The sequence below is a fragment of the Micropterus dolomieu genome, linkage group LG06 (assembly GCF_021292245.1).
Source record: "Micropterus dolomieu isolate WLL.071019.BEF.003 ecotype Adirondacks linkage group LG06, ASM2129224v1, whole genome shotgun sequence".
In the NCBI taxonomy this organism is placed as follows: Eukaryota; Metazoa; Chordata; class Actinopteri; order Centrarchiformes; family Centrarchidae; genus Micropterus; species Micropterus dolomieu.
This window is the reverse complement of record NC_060155.1, coordinates 24,352,953-24,375,533: the sequence shown is the minus strand read 5'-3', so window position 1 is coordinate 24,375,533 and position 22,581 is coordinate 24,352,953. Positions and strand designations below refer to the sequence as shown.

The following is a 22,581-nucleotide window of genomic DNA, read 5'->3' as shown; positions in this document are numbered from 1 at the left end:
AGGAATAGTGTCTCAGTGTGTGTGTGTGTGTGTGTGAGAGAGAGAAAGAAAGACATCAAAGCATGTTTTTAGCTCTCAGATTAATGGCGATTCCAGTATTTGATCCAAGTGATTTTTCCCTATTTGAAGAATCTCTTTTTGAACTTGTAAATATTGCAAACGCCCTTCTCAAGTCATCACACAGTACCATGTGTGAATGGATGTTCCTTTGCATTATTAACAAAAGGTCATGGGTTGCAGTATAATGCTTTAAATTGCAGATTTTATTTCTACTTAAATAGGTCTGTTTTTTCAGGGTTTTTTTCAAGCAGAACTCCAATGAGTTTGGTAGTTAAACAAAAAGTGAGGGTTTTCTATGTGGTTGTAAAGTGCATAATCCCATATGATAAAACTACTATTTTTTCTAGACATTTTAGGGTATCATTTTCTTTCTCTGCTATTCCAAAATTGGATGCTGGTTAATTCAAAGATGGGTATATGTAGAACTGATATTAGTTTATAATTTCATGTTTCATATTTGGCACACAACCCATTCATATCATATACAAGTACAACAGGAAGTGCAACAATTTTGGTATAATATCTCTATTGTATATCTATGATAATATCTGACAGATGCCAGAATAATGAGTACATTCACTTTTGATACTTTAATTACATTTTAAGATTGTGAGATCCCAACACTTCCGCCATCAATACTTAGTCATCTTAGTTCCCCACCTTTGTTTTCTTTAATTTCATCTATTTATTCCACTCTAACCCATCTCTCCTTCTGCCATCCCTCTCTCTTCATGTCCTCTTTCCTATCCACCAACATGCACCCTCTCTCCTCACTCTGTATCTACTCCTCATCCTCATACCACCCTTGTCCCAGTCTCTGCCCTACACCAATCCAGCTGTGGATCTGACAGTACCACGGTGCTGAAAAACAATAGTCCAGTCAGTCTATGTAAGTGCGTGTTTATGTGTGTGTAAGGCTGCAAACAATAGGCTCATTATCACTTGCCCACGATGAAAACAACAACAACTTCTCCTGTGCTAAGTATAGCATTGCATGTGCATTCTCATTATAGCCAGTTAGTTATAGTGAGACAGACAGATGGACAGAAGACAAGTCAGACCCAGAGACATTCAGAACAATAAATAGACAGCCATGGGAGACAAACAGACAGGTATGTAGGCAGCGAAGGAGCAAGCTGCGCCACCCAGCCAGCCGCCATTTCTCCCCCAATAACTCACTTTTCTCCCCCTTGGAGAGGGAAAACAATAAGATATAACAATTGGCAATGGCTGAGGCAGGCGGAGCATTACAAATGAAATGTAATGTTGTTACAGTTTGGATATAATGAATTATGAGGATAAGCGGGGATCTGTAAAATCGCTGTAGCGATTTACCGGGGTTTCATTTTTCAACTGTATTGAATTATGGGGAATTGGCCTCAGTCAACTGCAAAATACAAAATGGGGAAAAGGATGATTCGCCGTTACACTGTGTGTGGATGTGTGGGTGTGTGTGAGTTTATGCATTTGTGTGCAAGCATGGGCAACCTCTGACTGTTTATTTATTTGTCTGTGTTTATGTGCACGGGTGCTTGCACATTTGCGTGCATGCAGTGTGTGTGCATTTCTGTACGTCTCAATGCTGCGTGTAGGGACATTTGTGTGTGTGTGTTTGTGTGTTCCTCCCCCTAGACCTGTTGAGGGCTTTCTCTCGCTCACCCCGCCGCACATGTGATAAATGTCCCTTATCGCCTCTGTCATTGTAATAGCCCCACAACAGGCCCAGAGAGAGAGACAGAGAAGGGGGAAGAAGGATGGAAAGAAGGATAAGAGAGGGGAGAAGGAGGTGGTCAGGGGATGGGGGTGTTGAGAGAGTCAGAGCAACAAAAAAAAGGAAGAAAAAAGATGGTGAGAGTGGGAGAACGAGAGATGAGAGGGAGGGAATGGGATAGCTGGAGTTATCAGCCGGTCTTGTAGGGGAAGAATACGCATCAAGCTGCCAATCATCCGGCCTGAAAATTGCTCTGAGATTTGAGTCCCCAGACGGTTTGTGTGTATTTGTGCGTGTGTCCAGAGCGAGAGTATTCAAAGCCCCTGTCGTCTCTGTGCTATTACTGCCCCCATCCTTCCATCCGTCCCTTCTTTCCGACCATCTCACTCTGTCTTCTCTCGCAGTTTTTAAAGCTCAAACAACAAAAAAAAAACCCACACATCTCCTCTCTCTCTGTCACTAAAACCTATACTCAAGTTGTTTGAAACACTGTTGTCGTCACTGGCACCGGCTATTAGGGGAGGGCGAAAGACACAGAGAGAAAGAGAGAGAGAGAGGGATGATAGAAAAGATGGAAAAGTAAAGAAAAAAGAGAAGAGGGGTTAATGTGTGAGCTGAAACAATTTCAGTCTCTTTAATTTTCTATCGATTTGAGAGATGCTGTCCCCTTAACTGTGTGTGTGTGTGTGTGTCTGTGTGTTTGGTGTTGAAAGCCTTCAAGATTTCTCACAGAATCTTAAGTGTACCTGAAACTGCCACCAGGCTTTTCACTGAAAACCACGTTGTTGATTTTGAATTTTTGAGTGTTCCTTTTAGGGATGAGGACATTTTCTTGTGAAAGCCATGCTTCTTACCGGCATCTTTTTTTATTTTTTATTTTTTTATAATAACGGTTAGTCCTTAATTTCATCTGAAAAAATTAAAATCATCAAAATCATCAAAATCACTAAATTTGAAAATAGATGGTTTTCACAGGAGGGCAACATGTGAAGAGAGAAAGTGAGAATGTGCTGCAATAAGTTATTTTCTTGACATTAGTAGACCACAATACATATAAAAACTTGAAAATGCTTTGGGAAATGTAATATTTATGCAATTCATATATTTGGCTCATATTTTAAAGACAATATAATTTTAAAACTCCTGGTGAGGACTAAATGATGGAACTTTTTATAGAATGTTACCTCGGACCCACACAAGAGCAAAGTGTAGAGAAACATCCCCCTCTATTGGACATTGGGATATCACCATGCAGAGTGCGAGAAACGGAGGACCAAAGTGGAAGGAAAGGAGAAGACAGGAAATGAGAGGGAAGGCACGGAGGAAGAGATGATAGGCCTGTGGAGCAGATAGCCGATTCATAAACATCACAATGATGTCCAATTGCAGCTGCGTGATGCAATCACACTTTATCTGATTGTCACAAATGCACAAACCCACCCACTCGTACACAAAATAGCCTCAGGTGTGACCTGTGCAACACCCCACTCCAGCAGATAGACATCTTTGGTCTGCTCCTATCAAGTCTTAGCACCTAGATGCGTTTTTCACATACACTTTTTTCCTTATTTTGTCTTGTATTATTTATACAAGGAATGTGAGACAGGGCTGCAGAGAGAGGCATTACAAAGAATGTAATGCGGCTATAGAGTTTTCATGTATTTTGGGCTAAACCAGAATAAGACAACAGGATTTTTCCATCTGGAATGGGTCTTTTCTCAAGTGGTACAAGTCAGTGTGGGTAACAATTTGTCATAATGTTTTCCTGTTATTTTATTTTTATTTTTATAGGTCTCTAAAATCTCATTTTAGAACAAAAGTGCTCGTATAAATGATATTATGTGAGTGGTAAATGATGCTCTGTGACATTATGAAATGCTGTGAAAGTCGTGTTTTCACAAGCAAACCCTTGTAGTTGTCCACTTTGGTGCCAGAGAACACTCTGATTCTTGGAACTCAGGGTGACCCACAGCACCCACTGTCATGAGGACATGGCAAGCACCCAAACCACAACACAGCACCCCAGGGCGTAGGCCTGACCAGGAACTTTTCAGAAAGTTTTCATTATCTGGGTTGCAGTTATTTTCCAAAGGGTCCTGTGGTCCATTTTTATTCCAACTGGGACAACTGACACCCAAGGAAAACACAGAATTCCCGTCAATAAAATCTCAACTTAAGTGTTTATTGTCAGTGAAGATAATTACACCACATCTGCAGCAGACTTTGTGCAATCCGTCCAAACTCTGTAGCAATAACTGCAAGTTTTGCTCTCATCAAACTTGCCATCTAAGTTGTTCCAACAGAGATTACTGAGATGCAGGAAGTTTGCTTTGTGTCTGTTTGATTTCTATTCCGGTGACACTCTGGTGAGAGGGGTAATATAGCAGACAGCTAGACAGACAGCTAGATAGATGGAAGGCCAGACTGCTCCCCTTGTATGAAGGATTATCCCCTATCCTCTGTTTGTGACAAGAGCTGATAAGAGCCTGAGAGGAGAGGCAGCTAAAGGCTGAGAGGGCTAGTGACACACACACACACACACACACATATGCACATATAATCCACAGTGAGAGAGATATCAATCCATCATTTAGAGCCGGGGATTCAGCAAGAGGAAATAGGCTCTTCTCAATCGCTGACAACCCAACACACACACACACACACACACACCTACAATAGCATCTGCTGTACAAAGGGCTCATGAGGTTTTAGTTGAATGGGGTTGTTTGAATGACTGTTCAATTTCATCTATTTATCTGATTTACATTGGGCTATTGTTGTCACCACTGCTGTATATCTGTGTGTTTATAGCTGGCATTGTGTCTGAATGACATCAGTATCTCTAATAGAAACCATAAATCTAAATGTTGTAACATTATCAAAATCCTTTTTTACATGTGCATTGTTAAAATGATAAAGAAGGGAATTCTAACCAGTGTTAGAACAAAAATAACTTTTTTTTCCCCTAAACATGTAGGTATAATTTTATTTTAAAAAAGTGAAATTATACAGAGTAAAATAATCTCAAATTAGTTCTTAGTTCTTACTTCTTTATTTTGCATGCATTAGCAAGATCTTTAGGGTAAAATATGATGTTTGAATGGGCCTTTGTGCAGTGTGCAATATCATTGTTGTAGGGGGGAAAAATTAGACCAAGGAAAATGTACAGAAGGAAAATGACGATGTCAATGTGCAATGTGTGCTTGTTCACTGTACAGGAACATAAAAATCCCCCTCTCCTCCTCAATATGACCATATCTCTTGAGGGATATGTGTGTCTATGTGTGTCATAGTTATAACATGGATTTGATATGTGTGTTTTCCCTCAGCACTGATAGGAGAGCTCGGAGGAGCATGTGGCAGGAAGAGCAAAAGACAGTAAAGTGATCTCAAACCATGGAAATGTTTTTATTCGTTTTTTTCCATCTTTCTGTCGTATTTTTACTTCTTTTCACTTTATTTACTCCATTTACTGTAACCTTTAATCTAAAACATATGCATTGATATCTGAATGTGCAAAGAAAAAAAAAGAGAGTTGGGCTATTGATTACAGTTTGCAACAACAGGTCAAAGGGTTAACAAAAGAAAAAGTTTGCAAGAGAATACAAAAAACTGATGAAAAATAGAAGGTGACATAGAGAAGGTGAATGACATGCAAAGAGTAAAGACAGAAATAATCTAGTCTAAGAGGGACTGAGACAAAGTGTGTGAGACAGAGAGCGAGGGTGTATTTGGCACTGCATTGCTAAGCGCCAGGTTAGGTGGCAGGGCTATTTGGCCAAGGTGCCGGTACTAGACTTGATGGATGAGACAAACTGCAAGCTCTTTTCTCTTGTAACTTTAAAATCATTAAGCCTTTTACACGGCCATGCAGATTTTTATAGCCACCTCAGACAATCTGTCGCTTGTTCATGCCTTTAGATCAGCAGGATGGGAGAAGACACACAGAGGGAGGACATGGATAATGTCATAACTTTATCTAATGTGGTCCATATCTCTTAATAGTTATATTGTTGATTGACAGCCATTTGCGGTCAGATTGAATAGGCAGGATTATGTGACGTCAAAAATGTGCATTTCACTAATAGATTCACTTCAAGGATCCTCTGCCTTTGGACAGGATTCAGATTATGTGGGGGAACAAACTAAATCTTTTACGTCAGTTTTGTTTAAGAAAATAAAATGTATTTTGAAGAACTATTAAGTTTATAGTTTATAATAAAAAGATATATATATTAATGGTATTATATTGAAGTTTATAGAAGAATCTTCAATTTCATACATTTAAAAATGTGATTTGAAGGTTGCCTCAACAGACTGATGGCATGTTACTGCTCCTTTGTTAAGCTAGGCTAGTTACCCATTACCAGGACTAGCTTTTTTTTTTTTGCTCTTACTGTATTTTAGCATTGTACAGCAGTATTGGAACTTGTTTTCAAAAAGACAAATTTTAAAAAATGTTATAGCCTAATGGTTTATCCCCCCTTTGTTGCTGTTTATCCAAGGGATTTGGTGTGGTTTAGGGACAGGAAGTATTTTAAGGACAATGGAAATATTCAGTTTACCAGCTTGCAGAACACGTGTTGCTGGATAAAAATATTCACACCTTCTAAATGATATAATGTGGAATTTAGATTTATCCACAGGACCTTTCAGATATGCATACATTTCACATCTCATCTTTGATGATCCTACTATCACAAGGCAGGTGAAAATGAAGTTCAGGTACGCAGCAGGTAATCCGGCACAGAGAGGACAGCATGACATTGAGCTAAGATTTTAATCTGCTGCTCCTCTTTGCCGGGCACGTTTTGCGATAAGAAATACAGCTAGGTATAACCAGGAGATACATATTAAGGATATGACTTCTTTTAAGAAAACTCGGTTAGCTAAGACAAACTTTTACCCAGCAAAGGAAGGGGGTGCACACAGTGACATGACATAATCACATCGCTTTTTTATAGAATCCTATTTCTTGTTTTTTTTTCCTCCAGGTTTTCACGAGTGTATGTGTGTGAGTGTTTTAATACATAAGGTGTCTTGTACGACAGGCCAATGATGTTAATGATAAACCAGTAGCAACAACAGGGTGGGTGTTCCTGCGATGCGCTCTAAATATTATCAATAACAGCCTGTGTGTGTGTAAGTGTGCATATGCCTCCATCTATCTACCCATCCATCCATCCATCCCACTCATTTCGCCTCCTCAGGCTACCTCCTCCCCTGTTAGGATTCAATTAACACAGTGCAGGCAGCCATGGCACCCTCATTAAAGCTAATTAGTTAAAACATCAGCCAATCTAACGTTAATTGGCTTTGGTAATTAATTCAGCTGCTAGACCATATGAAAGCAGCAGGGAGAGAGATAATGAGAGGGAGCGAGAGGTAGAGTAAGGACAGAAGAGAGGGGAATCTGAGAATCTGAGGAGAGGAGGAAACGGGATGGAAAGATAAAAGAAGATAGGATGAAAGGAGATTAAATGAAGGAGATAAAGAGATAGCTAATAGAGGAGTGTGGGACATCCCTATAGGTGTTTGTCTGTCTCTGTTACTAGTAGGGCTGTTGCACTGACATGCAGCCATGTTGTTTGTCCAATAGAAAGATAAAAAAGTTTACTCTTAAAAAGTTCTAATGTCAATTCAAACACAATGTCTGCAATTAAATATTTAATGACATTTAAACAATGTCACAGTTTTGTCCTATATAAATGATATTGTATTATGTAATTATGTAATTGTTATACATTTATTATTGTTTAAAAAATAATTCACTCACAATATTCCATCAAAAACAATGCTTGAATGAAAATGCTTTCTAACATTCTGCTCGCTGTTATTTAGCATACACAACTTGTTTCTGTGTGTGTGTGTGTGTGTGTGTTCACGTTGGCGATTAGGGCTGAGTCAGGGCGTCTATTTCAAACTTGCTGATGTCCCTCTTTGCCCACTGACACGGCATGTTCCTGTCGTGATGAGGTCCTTTGGGATGGAAATGAGTGCCGACTGGCCTCTCGCCCACACCTCACCATTCGGTATCCTCCTCCGCACAGCTGAAGAGAGAGGGTGTAGGTCAACAAGCACAAAAAATGTATTATACTTTTATTTGTCAACTAAAAACAATATATAGGAAGGAATTTCTAGTGCTTTAAGGGTAAAACAATTATAGTCATTGCACAATAGAGAAAAAATGCAAGGTATTTTCCACATTCAAAAATCAAACTGAACAAGTATTATGAGAGAAGTAATGAGTACTTCATTTTGCCATCCTTTAATGTTTAAAATGTACAGGTTTCCAAAACCATTAAATATGAATGATTAATCATGATGATTTATTATTAATTATTAATTAGAATATATTTTAAAGAGTGGACTATGGGAAGATAACTGTCTTAATTTTTTTGAATAGCACAAAGAATCACGTAATCCATCAAGAAAAACTTTTGGTTTTCAAATGACCGACACTTTGTCATCTGTCAACTAACAACTGGAGCAGATTGTATAGTTTATCCACCTTTTAACATTTTCCTCTATGACAGGCTACAATAGATAGATGTGTATTTCTTCATTCTGTAAATGCTCGTGTTTAAATTCCCTTTCTGAGACATAAACTCATACAGCAGGTTTCACTCTGTAGGCAGCTTTCAGAAACATACACTTGCTTTTATCTATATTCAAAACATCTTTTTCCGGCAGAACGTTGGCAGACTTGAAGGGTGTGTGTGTGTGTGTGTGTGTGTGTCTGTGTGAGATAGGGGTCTTGAATTGAGATTTAGCCTATAGCGGCTAGTTGTCCCTGTGCTCCGTGGGTCAGTGCTTGGTTAATGCTCCATTAATTTACTTCTTTCTCCCTCACCGCTGTCTCTCTTTCTCTCACACACACACACTGACAAGGTGATTGATTGAATAAACAGCTGTCAGTAGTTGGAGATAACCTCACCAACATCACACCACGGTCTTTCAGATAGGCACACACATTCACAGCAGAGTCCCTAGAGTAAAACCCACATTACGCATGCTGAAACACACACGCACACACACAGAGGAATCATCAGAAGATCATTTATCAGTGTATGTTCAAAACCAGGCAGATGATGATTCATGATTTGTTGATATCATGGTCATTTGCTTTTCTCCCAAATTCATTCAATTTTGTATCAAGTTTGTATTTAAGAGCAAGGAGGCCTTGATAGTGCTGTCCACTGGTCCCAGACCTTGTCCCTATGACAGAATGAACGAATAACAGCACAATGTTCCCATTTTGCCAATATGTCCTATGTAAAATAAATGCATTTTCCAATTTACATTTCACACTTTGTCACACACAGAGACACATTCACACACCTTTCCCATATCTATCCCTCCACCAGGCCATCTCTTCATCCCTCCTCTCTAGTGTGCCGACATTTCATTTGCTTTTCTAAAAGTGACAACCCCAGGGAGCAAGGGGAGGCAGGGAGGGATAGTGAAAAAGCCTGGTGATGCGTTTTGAGCAGGGCGTGGAGGAGGGCCATTTAAAAGCGCCATGCATCATTGTCAGAGAGTAAGACTGCACAAACACACACACGGTCAGACAGACAGAGGAAACACACGCCTAACGCAACGCAACGCAGCCCAGGTGGCAAACTGAAGTTGACCCCCGTTCCATTTCATCAAATGTCCTCTGAATGAGCCGCACAGCCTCATCTATTTTGCACACACACACACACACAGAGCTAGTGATCAGCCTAGTGTCTAGCCTGCTTAAATCACAGCTCACTTAAGAAAAAAACATCTCACCTCACTGGGAGATGCACACAGACACACCTTGCTGGCCCCATTTGTGTTAATACGGCCCCTGGTTTGGGGCTTTAGGGCTCATATTTACTATTATGGAAATGATGGCTTTAAGGGGGCCTCTCACCTCACCTTGCGTTGGTCGGGGAGAATAGAGGGGAGAGTAGAAATGAAGGCTGACACCTTGGCGGGATTTATTTGATTGTGGATGCGAGGCAGTGTCATTCTGGAGAAGGGGAGAGTAAAGGGGGATGAGACGGGAGGAGGAGGCCTGGACCCTCGGGCTAATTGAAAAGAAGAAGAGGAGACGGTGGCGGGGTGAAGGGAATGAGGAAAGGGAATGAAAGTGAAAGAAATAAGGGGAAGGAAAAGGAAGAGATTGAGGGGGAGCAGAAGTGGCCCTCTTTCCCTTTCCGTGAATCAAATCAAATTCCCCTTATCGCACATTATTTGAAGAGGTTATCGGGCACGGTAATGCGGTTACACGCCGGGCCGCGGCTGAGAGATTTCCTTGTTTACCGATGTTGGCGGGTGTTACAGCTAACTGGCTGGGCGAGCGGCAAGGGGAGGGGGGAAAGAGGAGGAGGAGGAGGAGGAGGGGGGGGGGAGACAAGAAAAGAGGGGTAGCGGGCATAAACACTTGATGCATGTCAGAAAACTCATTTAGGTGAACAACAAGGAGGAGGAATGAAAGTGTGTGTGTGTGTGTGTGTGTGTGTATACACACTCACACACACACACACACACACACACAAGGAGAAGACAGTTGTTCAAGGACAGAAAAACAGCCTCTACATGTAGACACTTTGCAATTCCATTTGGGAAATGTGCTTGTGTGTTTTGTGAGTGGGCATCTTGCAGTGTGTGTGTGTGTGTGTGTGTGTGTGTGTGTGTGTGTGTGTGTGTGTGTGTGTGTGTCTACGTTGCCCACCAACATAGTGTATGTGTGCCAACTCATAAAGCTGCCCCTCCTCTTTTTTGACTCTTATTGTTGTGCTTAAATCCATTTTACATGCTCAGTACTCATTAGCTGATTGTGTGTATAATTTACAAGTGAATTCAATCCCTTAGGAAATGGTCAAGTTCATGGCGAGTCAGACATTTCTGTGTGTTTCTTTGTAAATGTTCAATCCTACTATACTTGTGTCTTTTTAAAAGAGGACACATTTAACGCAAAGAGTGGATTCAATTGCTGCAACACAATATTCATCTAATCTCTAGCCAGTACATGGTTTTAGGAACAGTCCTACATCGGCGCCTGTTTCCTGAGAGGCAAGAATGATGGGCCAGATAAAAGCGAAGGGATGGCGAAAGGATGACACGCAGTCCAGGTCATTAAATGGGATTTGGACCCACAGTGTTGTGAGTACACGGTTTACCTCTTAGCCCAGTGAGCCATGAGGACACCCCAAATGGTTTTTTATCTCTGGCCCCATTGAGAGCGAGTATTGAGCTGACAATCCCTGTCCTCTCTGGAGGTGGCCTTTTACCTCAGCTCATTGTAGTCTGTGACTGGGAGCCTGCGCTATCTAGCATCTATTGATTCCCACTTCATCTGGACCAAAGCAAAACAGGAGAGGGGAGAGAGACACTGAGACCCAGAGAGAGAGAGAGAGAGAGAGAAGATGTGTGTGTGCAGCAGGGGAGAAAATGTAAAAAAAATGGAGGTAGATAAAGGATACTGTTTTAAGTGTAAGAAGGGATTAAACTTGCTTCATGAGGACTGACATTTGATACATTTTCATCAGCTATTGGCTAAAGAGCTACTGCAACCCAAACTAGATTTTATTTTAAATGTCCTATAGTGGTCATACACATTTATTGGTGCACAAAGGATAGAAGAAAAATAAAATTGGAGTACAATAAAATAATGAAGTGAGGAAGAAAGGAGAGAATGATGATAGGCAGTAAGGAAGGAAAGAAGGGGGAAAAAAGCACAAGGACCAAACCGTGGATGTAAAAGAAGAACAGCAGTGAAGGAAAGGAAGAGTAGTAGGATGAAAGCAAGGGCAAAAGTAAAAATACAATATAAATAGATTCCTCCTCTTTGCTCTCCACTCTTCTGCATAATCTAGCTCTCTCCGCCTCTCCATCTGGTGTCTATATTTACCTGTCTAGTTGTGTGTGTATATGTGTGTGATTATTTAAAACATATAGGCATATAAAAGTCCATTCAAGAACTTATTTAATGTTAAGTATGGCTTATATGATGTTTGTTTGTTTTTACCTTTATTTACCTATATATATATATGTATATGTGTGTGTATATATATATATGTGTGTGTGTGTGTATATGTGTGTATATTATATATAATTTTATTTTTTTTAATTAGGGCAAAAGCAGTTGTTTGTTTAGTTAATGAAGTCATCTCAAGCTGATTTATTTATAGAGCACAATAAGTAAATGAATAAGTGTAATATACACAAAACATATGATGATAACTATGAAGAATATAAGGCATAGCCTGTATTATATTGCTGTCACAAAACATCATATTCAGTGGCTCTTTGCTGACTTACATCTTTTATAAAAGTGCCTACCCATTACTCAGACAGAATCAAAGACATACACACAACAGAAGGATACTTTATGTTGAATTCATCAATCCAGCAGATTTGATTTCTCACTGTGTAATTTCAACTGTTTGGCAGCTCTTACAGTACTAAATTCTATTTTATGTTTTCAGCAGCATGTCAAATAAAGGATTATGTAAGCGACTTGTTGCAGGAAAATTTGTGATTCTCGTAAACATTCCCCTGACAAAGTCTGGATTGAGTTAGACCAGCCAAAGTGTACATGTCAGTACTACAGCAGCTGGAAAATAAATCAGACAGAAGATACAAAAAGTCAGTGGATATGCTTCCTGTCAGTCGGGTGACATACTGTTTTGTGACATGAACAAAAACCAGTGAGAGTCATTAAGTGGATCAAGTGACAGAGATGAAAAAGATGGAAGATGGTGAAAGATGAGCGTGTGATAGAGGGATGATCAGGTTGAATAAAGAGAAAGAATAGAGAGAGAGATAGAGGTCGGGGAGGAGAAACAAAAGGGTGAAATCGAGAAAATGGGAGATGGGAAGATGATTGTGAGAAATAGAGTGAGGCAAAAGGACAGATGGAGGGGGATAGAAGATAGAAGGGATGGAAAGTCATGGAGAAAGCGAGATGAGATGATCCATCTTGGCACATTAGGGTGGATCAAGCCTACACTCCATCAAGGCTGTCAGAGAGATGCACACCTCCTCTCTCCTGTCCTCCATACATGCATCCATCCATCCTTCGTTCGCTCCGCCAGCTGGCATTTCACTGAAGAATCTCAACACTAAAAAGTCCTGTCAGGCCTATTTCCTTGTTATTGTCCAGCCCTCTCTTTTCCTTCATCCTCCTCTCCCCTCATCTCCCTCCTGTGACTCTCATACCTTCCCTCTCCTCCCTGAGATTAAACGCACCCTTGTTGCGCCTCAGGCTGTGTGTGTGTGTTTGAGCTGTGAGGTCCAAAGCGGGACATGCGGGAAGTACATGCGTATGTGTGTCTTGCCCCGACATTAATCATCTTTAAGGCGCTGACAAGCCTGGTGTGCGACATCACATCACATCAACACCCCCCAACCCCAACGCCCTTCTCCCCCCTTTCTCCTCCTCTTCTTCTCCTCCCCTGGATTTATCTGTCCATTCGCCTATCCCCATCACTCACTTCCTTCAGGGAGCGTTTGACAGAGAGAGGGAAACAGAGGGAGGAAAGGAAAGAAACACAAGGGGTGAGAATGATAAAAAAAAATGGGGGGGGGAGACAGCGACAGCAAACAAGCTGGGAAAAATCCATGGATTTGATGAAGAGAAGAGAGAACAGGAAATACATTAATGTAACAGAAACAATAAGACAAAAGAGATGACAAGTAAAACTTCTGACAGGTACTTTGATTTAGCAAAAAAGCAGACTCATTGCAAAATACCAAATTTGGATCACCTTGTTGGCAAATCTTGCTCCACATATTATTATTTCATGTTTTGTTAATTTATTTATTGTTACTGTGTTTTATACTTTGCTGGGGTTTTGTTACCATATTTTGTTGCACATTTTACATATTTTTGTGCCACTTTTATGTTTTGGTAAGCTAAAGATAATTTCCCACTCTGGTAGACAACTTTATCACATGACAGGCTGTTGAATTTCCACCTGTTCCATTGCATCAAAGCAAGTGTCATTTGAGTGTGTGTAGTGTGTGTTGTATGTGTTTGCAGTTTACCACTTTAGTCTTTCCTGTTGTTGATTGTTGACATTCTGTTGACACGCCCATGCGTTTACATTTCTTTTTCACCACTTTTTTAAATAATACAAATAAATGTCACATCCATACATCAAATTCCACAATTCAAAAGAAAACCACTGCAAGTGGAAATGCTAAAAGGTAAACTCCCACTGTGCAAAATAAGCATTTACTTTTATAAAACATTACAAAAGCCTAGAAATAATCAAGTGCTGGTAATGTTTGTGTGTATGCCTATGTGTGTATTTGTGCGTCCATTTCCTCCAGGTGTGTGTGTGTGTTTGTCCACGGAATAGAAAGAGCCCCATCAGCTGCAGACCGGGATTGGATCTTTCTTTGTTTGCTGTGGCGGATGGCGATGGCTTTAGCATGACTCAAATTATCTTGTCAACGCAATAAAGGGGAGCAAGGAGGGGGTAGAGGAAGAGAGATGGAGAAACAAGGATCGAAAGGGAAATACACTAAAGGGAGCGTGCTGGAGGACACAATGAGGCAGAGAAGGAAAGAAAGCAGATGAGCGAGGAAAGGAGAAAGTGATGGGTCAACAGAAAAAAAGTGGAAGAAGAAAGAAAGAGAGGTGAAAAAAGAGAGGCAACAATGAAAAAAAATCTCAGAAGAGAAGAAAGATAGAAGAAAGGAGAAGAAAGAAATGAAACAAATAAATGGATGGTAGGGAGCAGAAAATTAGAAATGGATGAGCCTGGAGAAGAACAGCACGAGAGGGTTAGGTGTGGAAAAAGAAAAAAAAAAGGTAGAGAAAGAGAGGCGGAGAGAGAGGGACAGAGAGTAATCGATTACCTATTTTTCAAAGTCACTTAACGTGTCCAGTGCTGTGGCTCTGTTAAGTAGCAGTTGAGGAGAATGGGAGCCCAGTATGCACACACACGCTCCAAAAAAGGGTGGGAGGGGGCGGTGATGTGCGTGTGTGTGTGTGAGTTCCCCACTAGTTGTCTCTTGATGAGTTCTCTTGCAGGAAACTGTTCTGACAGACCAATATGTGAGCAAGGATACGTGTCCCCAGAGGGCTGCGTGTGCATGTGTATGTATATACTGTGTGTGTGTGTGTGTTTGTGTGAGAGAGAGAGAACGAGGGAGAAACACCAAAGACACAGAGGGAGTCCCCCTACCTGGTCCTCTTGTTGCCTTGGTGACGAGTAGTCTAAACGGGATATCCTGGTTAAAGCTGAGTCTATTGTTCGCGGACTAAAAAAAGCCTGTTTCATTGGCTAAATACAGGAAATCAGGAAGTGTCCTCCAACATTAAGCTCTGAGACACTTTCAATAGATGTTATTTTTAGCCAGCCCAGACTCAAAGGTACACTTGAAAAAGTAGGATGTATACTACTGTAGGTATGCACACAGAAACACAAAGGCACAAAGACTGTAACATGCAAAAAATGCAAAGTGCACACTTTCCGATACACACATAACCGCAGAAACACAATAAGACACACACTAACACAGACACACATACAGGTGGGCCCCACCCTGTGCCCTGCTGATCAAGGACAATGAAGTGAGGTAGTGTTGGCAGACTCTATACAGCATTATCTCATCCATGGCTGACACTTCTTTAAATCTGCTCTGACCTGAGAGGACACAATGGAGACTGCACAGCACTCTATTGCACCCTTTTTTGTCAAATGTGCAAAGCAGAATTATAAGGCGCATGCACTTAATTTGTGTGATTTTAGGGAGTGAGACCACAGTTCAAGCCTCGGTGCCAGCAAGAATACACACAGCTGACGTTTCCTTGAGTGTCCTTGCTGAAATCAGGTGCTTCCCAGTCAACAACTCGAATGTGTGAGGCACGACAAATACAAACACAATTGGATGAATTTGAGCCCAAGAAATACACAACAAGTGCTGTTTTTGTGTTTGTTATGTGTTACTGAGAGAAAACATTTGTGTGGCACTAGAGGCAGTTCCCGACAGATAAAAGGTCAAACCTGATCATTAGTGGGGACTTTAATTAATAAAACACATCTTAACGTCAAGCACAATCTGGCCACATGAATTGTATGATTGTCTGGCTCATGTTTGTCCAATACACATACTGACGTTTTTGCCTTTGGCTTGCGTTCTATCTTGTCTCCAGGTAAAAAGAAGATGTCCCTGTATGACAGCCAAGCTCCAATCTGTCCCATCTGCCAGGTGCTGCTCAGGCCCGGAGAGCTCCAGGAACACATGGAAACAGAGATAGAGCGGCTAGCTGCCATATGTCTCAGGTAGGCCTCAAACGCATCCAGTATTTTGTTTCTTGCTTATTCTTCCACACACACAGCCATTTACAGTAAGTTCAGTCAAATTCAAATGAAAAGTGACTCCAAAAGTATATGTATGTATGTATGTGTGTGTGTGTGTGTGTGTGTGTGTGTATACTGTGTATGTGTGTGTGTGTATTTAGGATTAGCTACATGTAAGTGGTAGTGCTTGTGGCTAAGAGCTGCACAGGTTGAAAGTGGTGTATGACATTAGTGCTAAATAGTCCAAAAATAGTCTTTAAGTCTTTAAGGAATACATCGCAGTATGGCAGCACACAGCAGGTCCTCACTTAAATAACTAACGTAACTCTGAACATAACCCAGCTGACTCTTGAATGTCCTGGCGACCAGCTGTCTAACCAGATAAAACATGTACGTAGGAGTTCTGTCGTGACTTTTAAGGCTTTTGTTTGTACTTTTTGAAAGAAGCTACCTCTCTTTTCCCCTGTTTTTCATCTTTCTGGTCAGCTAAGCTAAACAGGTCTCTGCATATCTTAGCTGCATATCTAGCATGTACGCAAATAAATCAAACTGGTATCATATCTCTTCTAACTGTAAAACCGCAAATTTCCCAAGCCTGAATGTCAAAAAAGGCTGCAAAATTTATTTCATATATGTCATCATTAGTTTGCTTGAGTCAAGTGACATTATCTGGAACTTACCTTTATGTAGCAGGAAGTGTAAACAAGATTTTTAAGACAAACACTTTTACCTGGTCATAAAGATGAATAGTTTACAGACCTGCTTACCAGAAAAAACGGCTGTATAGGTTGATTGTGCAGCACCTTATTATGACCCATATTTCATGTAACACGTGACTTAGTAATGGGTCCGAGGGTCCGTTATGCCTGTTGCTGGACTGGTACTTGCCAAAGTTTGTACATGTACACTTTCCCAAGGACATAGGTTGTTTTGTTGTTTTGGGACAATTGACAATGAACCTCTTTTGTCGTTTAGGTATGGGGACGTGTTGTTTTAGGCATAGAGCTTTAACTCAGCTTTTATGTCAGGTTCACTGACAGCTATTCTTTCTGTGCAGAGGTTTTGGTGCCATAAATCTGCATAGAAGGCAGAGGCATGCCGTCAACGTAATACTAAGTGTTTCCTACAGGGATTACGATACAAACCTGTGACCTCAAGTTCACTGCCACCTCCTTCTTCTCCTTGTGGCAGTTGCATGAGCTGTTTTACGGTGGATAAATCAACTCCAAGCCCTTTTAACGATGGGACGCAACCATTAGGATCCATATTTCACCTTGACCACACATCTGGCTGTGTGTGTGTGTGTGTGTGTGTGTATGTGTGTACATACTGTGACTGTGTGGCCTGTGTGAGGCTGTGTTTGTGTATGACCTGATGTCCACCTAAGTGGCCCAGCTTTATGATAGTCCCCATTAACCCAGAGGGACAGGGCAACAGATAGTGTCACCCCACGTGGAAGTCATACTTCATTTACCCCCGTTTACACCTCCAATACCTCCTCCCATTTGTTCCTGTACATACTGGACCAGTCCTCCACATTCCTCCTCTCCCCTTTTATGCTGCCGCCGGCCTGTTCTCCTCTTCTGCCACCTTATTTCCCCATCCTTCTCTTTCTTCTTCAATCCTCCCTCCTGTCTTTTCTTTTCCTCATCCCATGCCTTCATGTCCTCTGGTCCTTCTTCTCTCTGTCTCCTCTTCACAGCTTCTTCCATGTTTCTTCCCCAACTCTCTTTTAACTCTGTCTTCTGTTTGTCTTCTTCTAACCCAGTCCTGTCATTTCTTTATTTGTGTGTGTGTTTCAATAAAAAATAAAGGTTAGTAGCCTACCCTTCCCTCTGTGGGTCTGAGATACTGTGTGAGCCTGGGGAAGCTCAAAACCCTCATATGCACGGCGGCCTCTCACACACACGGTTATTTAAGGAAATAGCATCATCCCCGGGGTGAGACGCGATGGTGGCTAGCTGGTGGCTGGCTGATTCAGCTACTCGCCATTAACTCATCCTACGCATACACACACCACAAGAAAATAAAGAGAATAAGAGAGGAGGGAGAAAAGAAGGGTGCAAGGAATACAATTCAAGATATTTTGACAGAAAGGTCCTGCTACACACTCAAACGCTCAAAATGTGTCGGCGTGACTTTGCATACAGGCAGAGGAAATGGAAACATGGGATAAAATAAAAGCTGAAAGTGTGTGTGTTTGTCATATCATAAAACCCACCTCATCACACACGCACACTCCCACACACACACACACACACACACACACACACTGTCTTCCCCTCTCCCTGGCTCTCTGCATGGTAGCAGCCATCATTGAAAGTGACAGTGGGAATTTGGTCCAATTTGTAGTAAATCTGCCTTTAATGACGACCAGCGCTTGCTGAATGAAAGGGCTGCGGGTACGGAAACGAAAGTGTGTGTGTGCGTGTGTGTGTTTAAGTATGTTGGTGTAAAAAATGTGTGTATCCCATATTTGCCTGGTCTCTTCCCTAGATATCTGTTCTTCCATGTGAAGTATTTGTTTTCCGTTTCTCTTCTCTTTTCTGGTCTGTCCTCGCTGCATGTGTGTGCGTGTGTTCGATTGCAACTGCCAACCTGTCCTCTCTTGTGGCTGTCAGCTCTGTCGCCTGTTCATGGGCCACAGCTTCTCATGTAAGGACATGGAAATCACATGCACACACAGTGCTGAGCAAATGGAAATCTATCATGCCCTGTACACGTCAGGTAGCCCGTGGGGGCAAAGTAATCTACATACCCCATCACCCCCTCCTCGTCATACCCCTCTTCCTCCTCCTCCTCTTCCTCCTCCGTAATCAATTTGCCTCCATGAGAGCGAGCCCCCACATCTCCAGCAGACGACACAAAAAGGCAAAAAGCAATCAGTATCTTGAGGTTAGCACCATCCCTCCATTTCTCCATCTATTCCACCCAACTCCCACTGAAAAAAAGACATTTATCTCTCTCTCTCTCTCTCTCTCTGTCCTCCTTTAGTAGAGAGCAGTGGTGGGAGGGGCAGAGGCCCCTGCTAGATGTCAGTCAAACTCAGTGTGTCTGTACATGTGTAGGATTGATGCAGATTTAACAGGTTTGGGGAGGGTGGGGCAGTTTTCCTGAGTGGACTTGCTTCCAAATTCCTGATCAACCCACTCTTTTGGAGTTACATTCCCTTGATTGATTTTTAAATTTGTTTTTTTTTTTTTGTGGTTGTGGTAATTAAAAAAATGTATATGGTTTATTCATTTATCAATTTTTGACATGTTTAGATTAAGGAATTTTATAACAGCAGTGTATAACTGGATCTACAGACCACAGCATCAGACAATGGTAAGTAATTAAAGGGAAATCACAAAGCTCCTTCATCTTATTCAAGTTATTTTCTGGAATTAAAAAAATACTTATTTCAAATGACACTTATGTTGATTTCTCATTTTAATGACAAAGTAATGTGAGCAATGCAAAGTAGTGCAGATTAGTATATCATCACTCCACTGGAGTTGTGGAGCTCTGGATCCAGACAGTCAGGTCAATTAGGATTCTGCATTCTACGCCTGCTTTCAACAGTGATTGACCAGATGTGCTCAGGTGTCAAAACAAACACGGTGTCAACTGCTCCACAGTCCTTTTCTTCATACAACTTCATAAAACAATTTATCACTGCACTGACTGCTCAACATTAATAGCATTAATTGCAAATCTCTCAAAAGGCCTCTGCGTTAGTTTTCTGACTGAAATGGACACGATTTTACACGAGGGTCATTTTACTCAGTAGGGTTTACACAAGCAGAAGGTGGAACATGATTAAATGATATAAGCAAGATTTTAGACAGACCACAGTCAACAAAAATCATGGTCTAAATATAAATACATTATTTCATCAAATTATCTGTGATCCCCTGTAGCTATACTGCATTTATAGGGGCAGTATAGGGGCAAGAACACTGTTTATGATCTCACAGGTTCTTGCCCCTCCTTTAGGTTTAGCAAGTTCAGAGAAATATTGAACGATGTGGTGGGACAATGTGTTATAAGACAGCATCACCCACATGCCCCCTCGCTGGTCTCCCCTTGTTTGCACACATGCCTCATTACCACAACACATTCTAAATTGCTTTGTCTCCTGTCTTTCATTCCTTCCTCCCTTTCCTTTTCCTACTGTCGGACTGTGTGTTTGTTTCGCTTTGCTGTGCTGTGCTGTGTTGTGCTATGCTGCTCATTTCCACACTCCTCTCCTTGCTTTGACATGGCAGGCAGCTGGAATTTCTAGTCCTGTAACCCTTGGCATCAAAAATTCATAGAACTGGGCAAACAGACGTGTGAAGCTGCGAGAAGAGGCGGCGGCGCACCAACTCTCCCATCACTCCCTCTGTTTCTTTCTCTCGTTTTCTGTCTTCTTTCATCTTTCCCTCGCTCGATCTCCCTCTTTATGTGGCCCGCTCTTCCTCCCTCACCACATCTCTGTCTCTCACCTCACATTTCATCTCCTTCTATCTCTTTCTTTTCCCCCCTTTTTTCACTCCCTTTCATCACTCTATCACCCCCTCTGTCATTGTGGCAATTTTCTCCCATCACAGCAGGCATGCAACTGCTGTCCTCTCTTGCGCTTTCTTCCTCTCTCTCCCTCTCCCTCTTTCTCTTGTCGCTGTTTGACACTGTCAACAAGCAGGCAGAGGTGGCTGTTATTGTTGATGCCTCTGCAGAGGTTCCAGGTAATGAATAAAAGAGAGAAGGAGCAGGAGAGAGAAATGACAGAGACACAGATAGAAAAGGGAAAAGAGAGGTGGTGGGTGGGGGGTTGGCAGACTCCCCTGCATTACACAGCAGCTTGACTGTGTCACCCATGTTTATTCTCTTTGTTGGTGGAGGTGAGGCCCGCTGTTCAGCTTTCACGAGCACAAGACATGCACACAAATACACACACACACACACACACCATGCACATACACACAGACAATATACAGAGGCAAACACACATCCACAGTAGTGACGCCTTTTCACAGACATGTTCACCACACAATGACATTTAATGCATATATACACAGACTGCACACTGATACACGTGCATACTTGATAGCCTGACATCATGCATCAGATGAGGACAAATTAAATGTAAATTGTTCGTTTATCTCTTGGTGTATGTCAAAAAAACAGCATCATGTTTAAGTATTCATGTATCAAATTCCTGCTCTTCTTCTGTAAAACATTCACAATATTTTTGATGACTCACCGGGAACTCGGGGACGTTAATGTATCTAATCACATGTGATGCGGGGTGGCTAGCTAACACTCCCACCATTTAAAGCGGCTCCTGACTCCTGACTCAGTTAGCTGCTATAGAGCAATATGAGTGTAGGAGCTGTGTGTTTGTTTTTTAGTTGGCAAAAAATGACTACATTTCCAAAACAGGATGGTTGTGGTGTAATTCATTAATTTCTCCTTTGTCCTCCACCTGCCCAGCTAACAACGTAGTTGGAGGCTAACCATCTACTGCAGCTTTTTGTCTCAGAACAAGCAATCTAACAAAATCAACATCAACACCAATAAATTAAATTTCAGAAATATGTCATTTTACAGAAGCAAAACTTTCACTGGGCGTTTAATGAGGTACTGCAGAAATGTAATACTGCACTTTTACAAAGTTGAAAGGCTAATATAGAGGGTTTCTTTATACCCAGTATGGACCAAGCTCAAAAAACACTGGATCCTACATTTCCCATGATGACCAGCATGTTTTCATTAGACCCTCCCTGCCTGAACATTGGTGTCTTTCACAACTTCACATCTCCAGTTTGTAACATATGCTTTCTACTATAAATATATTGTTCAACAACACATTTTTCTGAGGCTTAACAAACATGTCCAGAGCCACAGAGGACAGGTTCACAGTGTTTCAAGTCTGTCTGTCTGGATTTTGTCCCCCATCACTTTCATTGGAAGCAACCTACGAGGGGATCTCTTAACTGCACATAGCAGGATATGTTTTAATGTTCATATGGGCACCTCGCCATTGTTTTAAGACTTGAAAAATGGTGAACCTATTCTTGTTTTCACAGGTAGTACTTTGTAAAATTAGTGGAGTGCCTATTTAAATACACAGACTTAGCTTTTAGTCGAGGTTTATACCGATGGTTTGCACCCCAGAAATTGACACAAGTGTTGTGTAAAGACATGAACTACGCTTCACATCACAGAATGTTTGTAAGGAATAAATCTGTGCATTTATGCATTATATTTCGGTCTTATATTTTCCTTATCCTGCTCCTATGCCTTCTTGTACACCACTTTGTAAATTCTACAATCAGATAAGTGACATATAAAAAAAAGCTTCTTATTCTTATTATCCACCCATCCATCCATTGAAAAAGGAAATCCCTTGTCTACCAAGGCATGCTGTCAGATTCAAAGTCACGCTCAATTCAGTTTCAGGCACATTTCTTTCCATGGTTTGCCACTGTCTGTCTGTCTGTCTGTCAGTCTGTGTGTGTGTGTGTGTGTTTGTGTGTGTGTTTGTGTGTCCGACGG

The 22,581-nt window shown here is 41.4% G+C and overlaps 1 protein-coding gene across 1 annotated transcript in view; it reads left to right on the top strand.

The window, feature by feature from the left end:
- rnf220a (ring finger protein 220a) overlaps nucleotides 1–22,581 on the top strand; it is a 172,491-nt gene that overhangs the window by 111,321 nt on the left and 38,589 nt on the right. Inside the window, exon 3 of the mRNA XM_046051647.1 lies at nucleotides 15,912–16,041. Within this exon, the coding sequence (XP_045907603.1) occupies nucleotides 15,912–16,041 (130 nt within the window). The remainder of the gene's footprint in view (nucleotides 1–15,911; nucleotides 16,042–22,581) is intronic.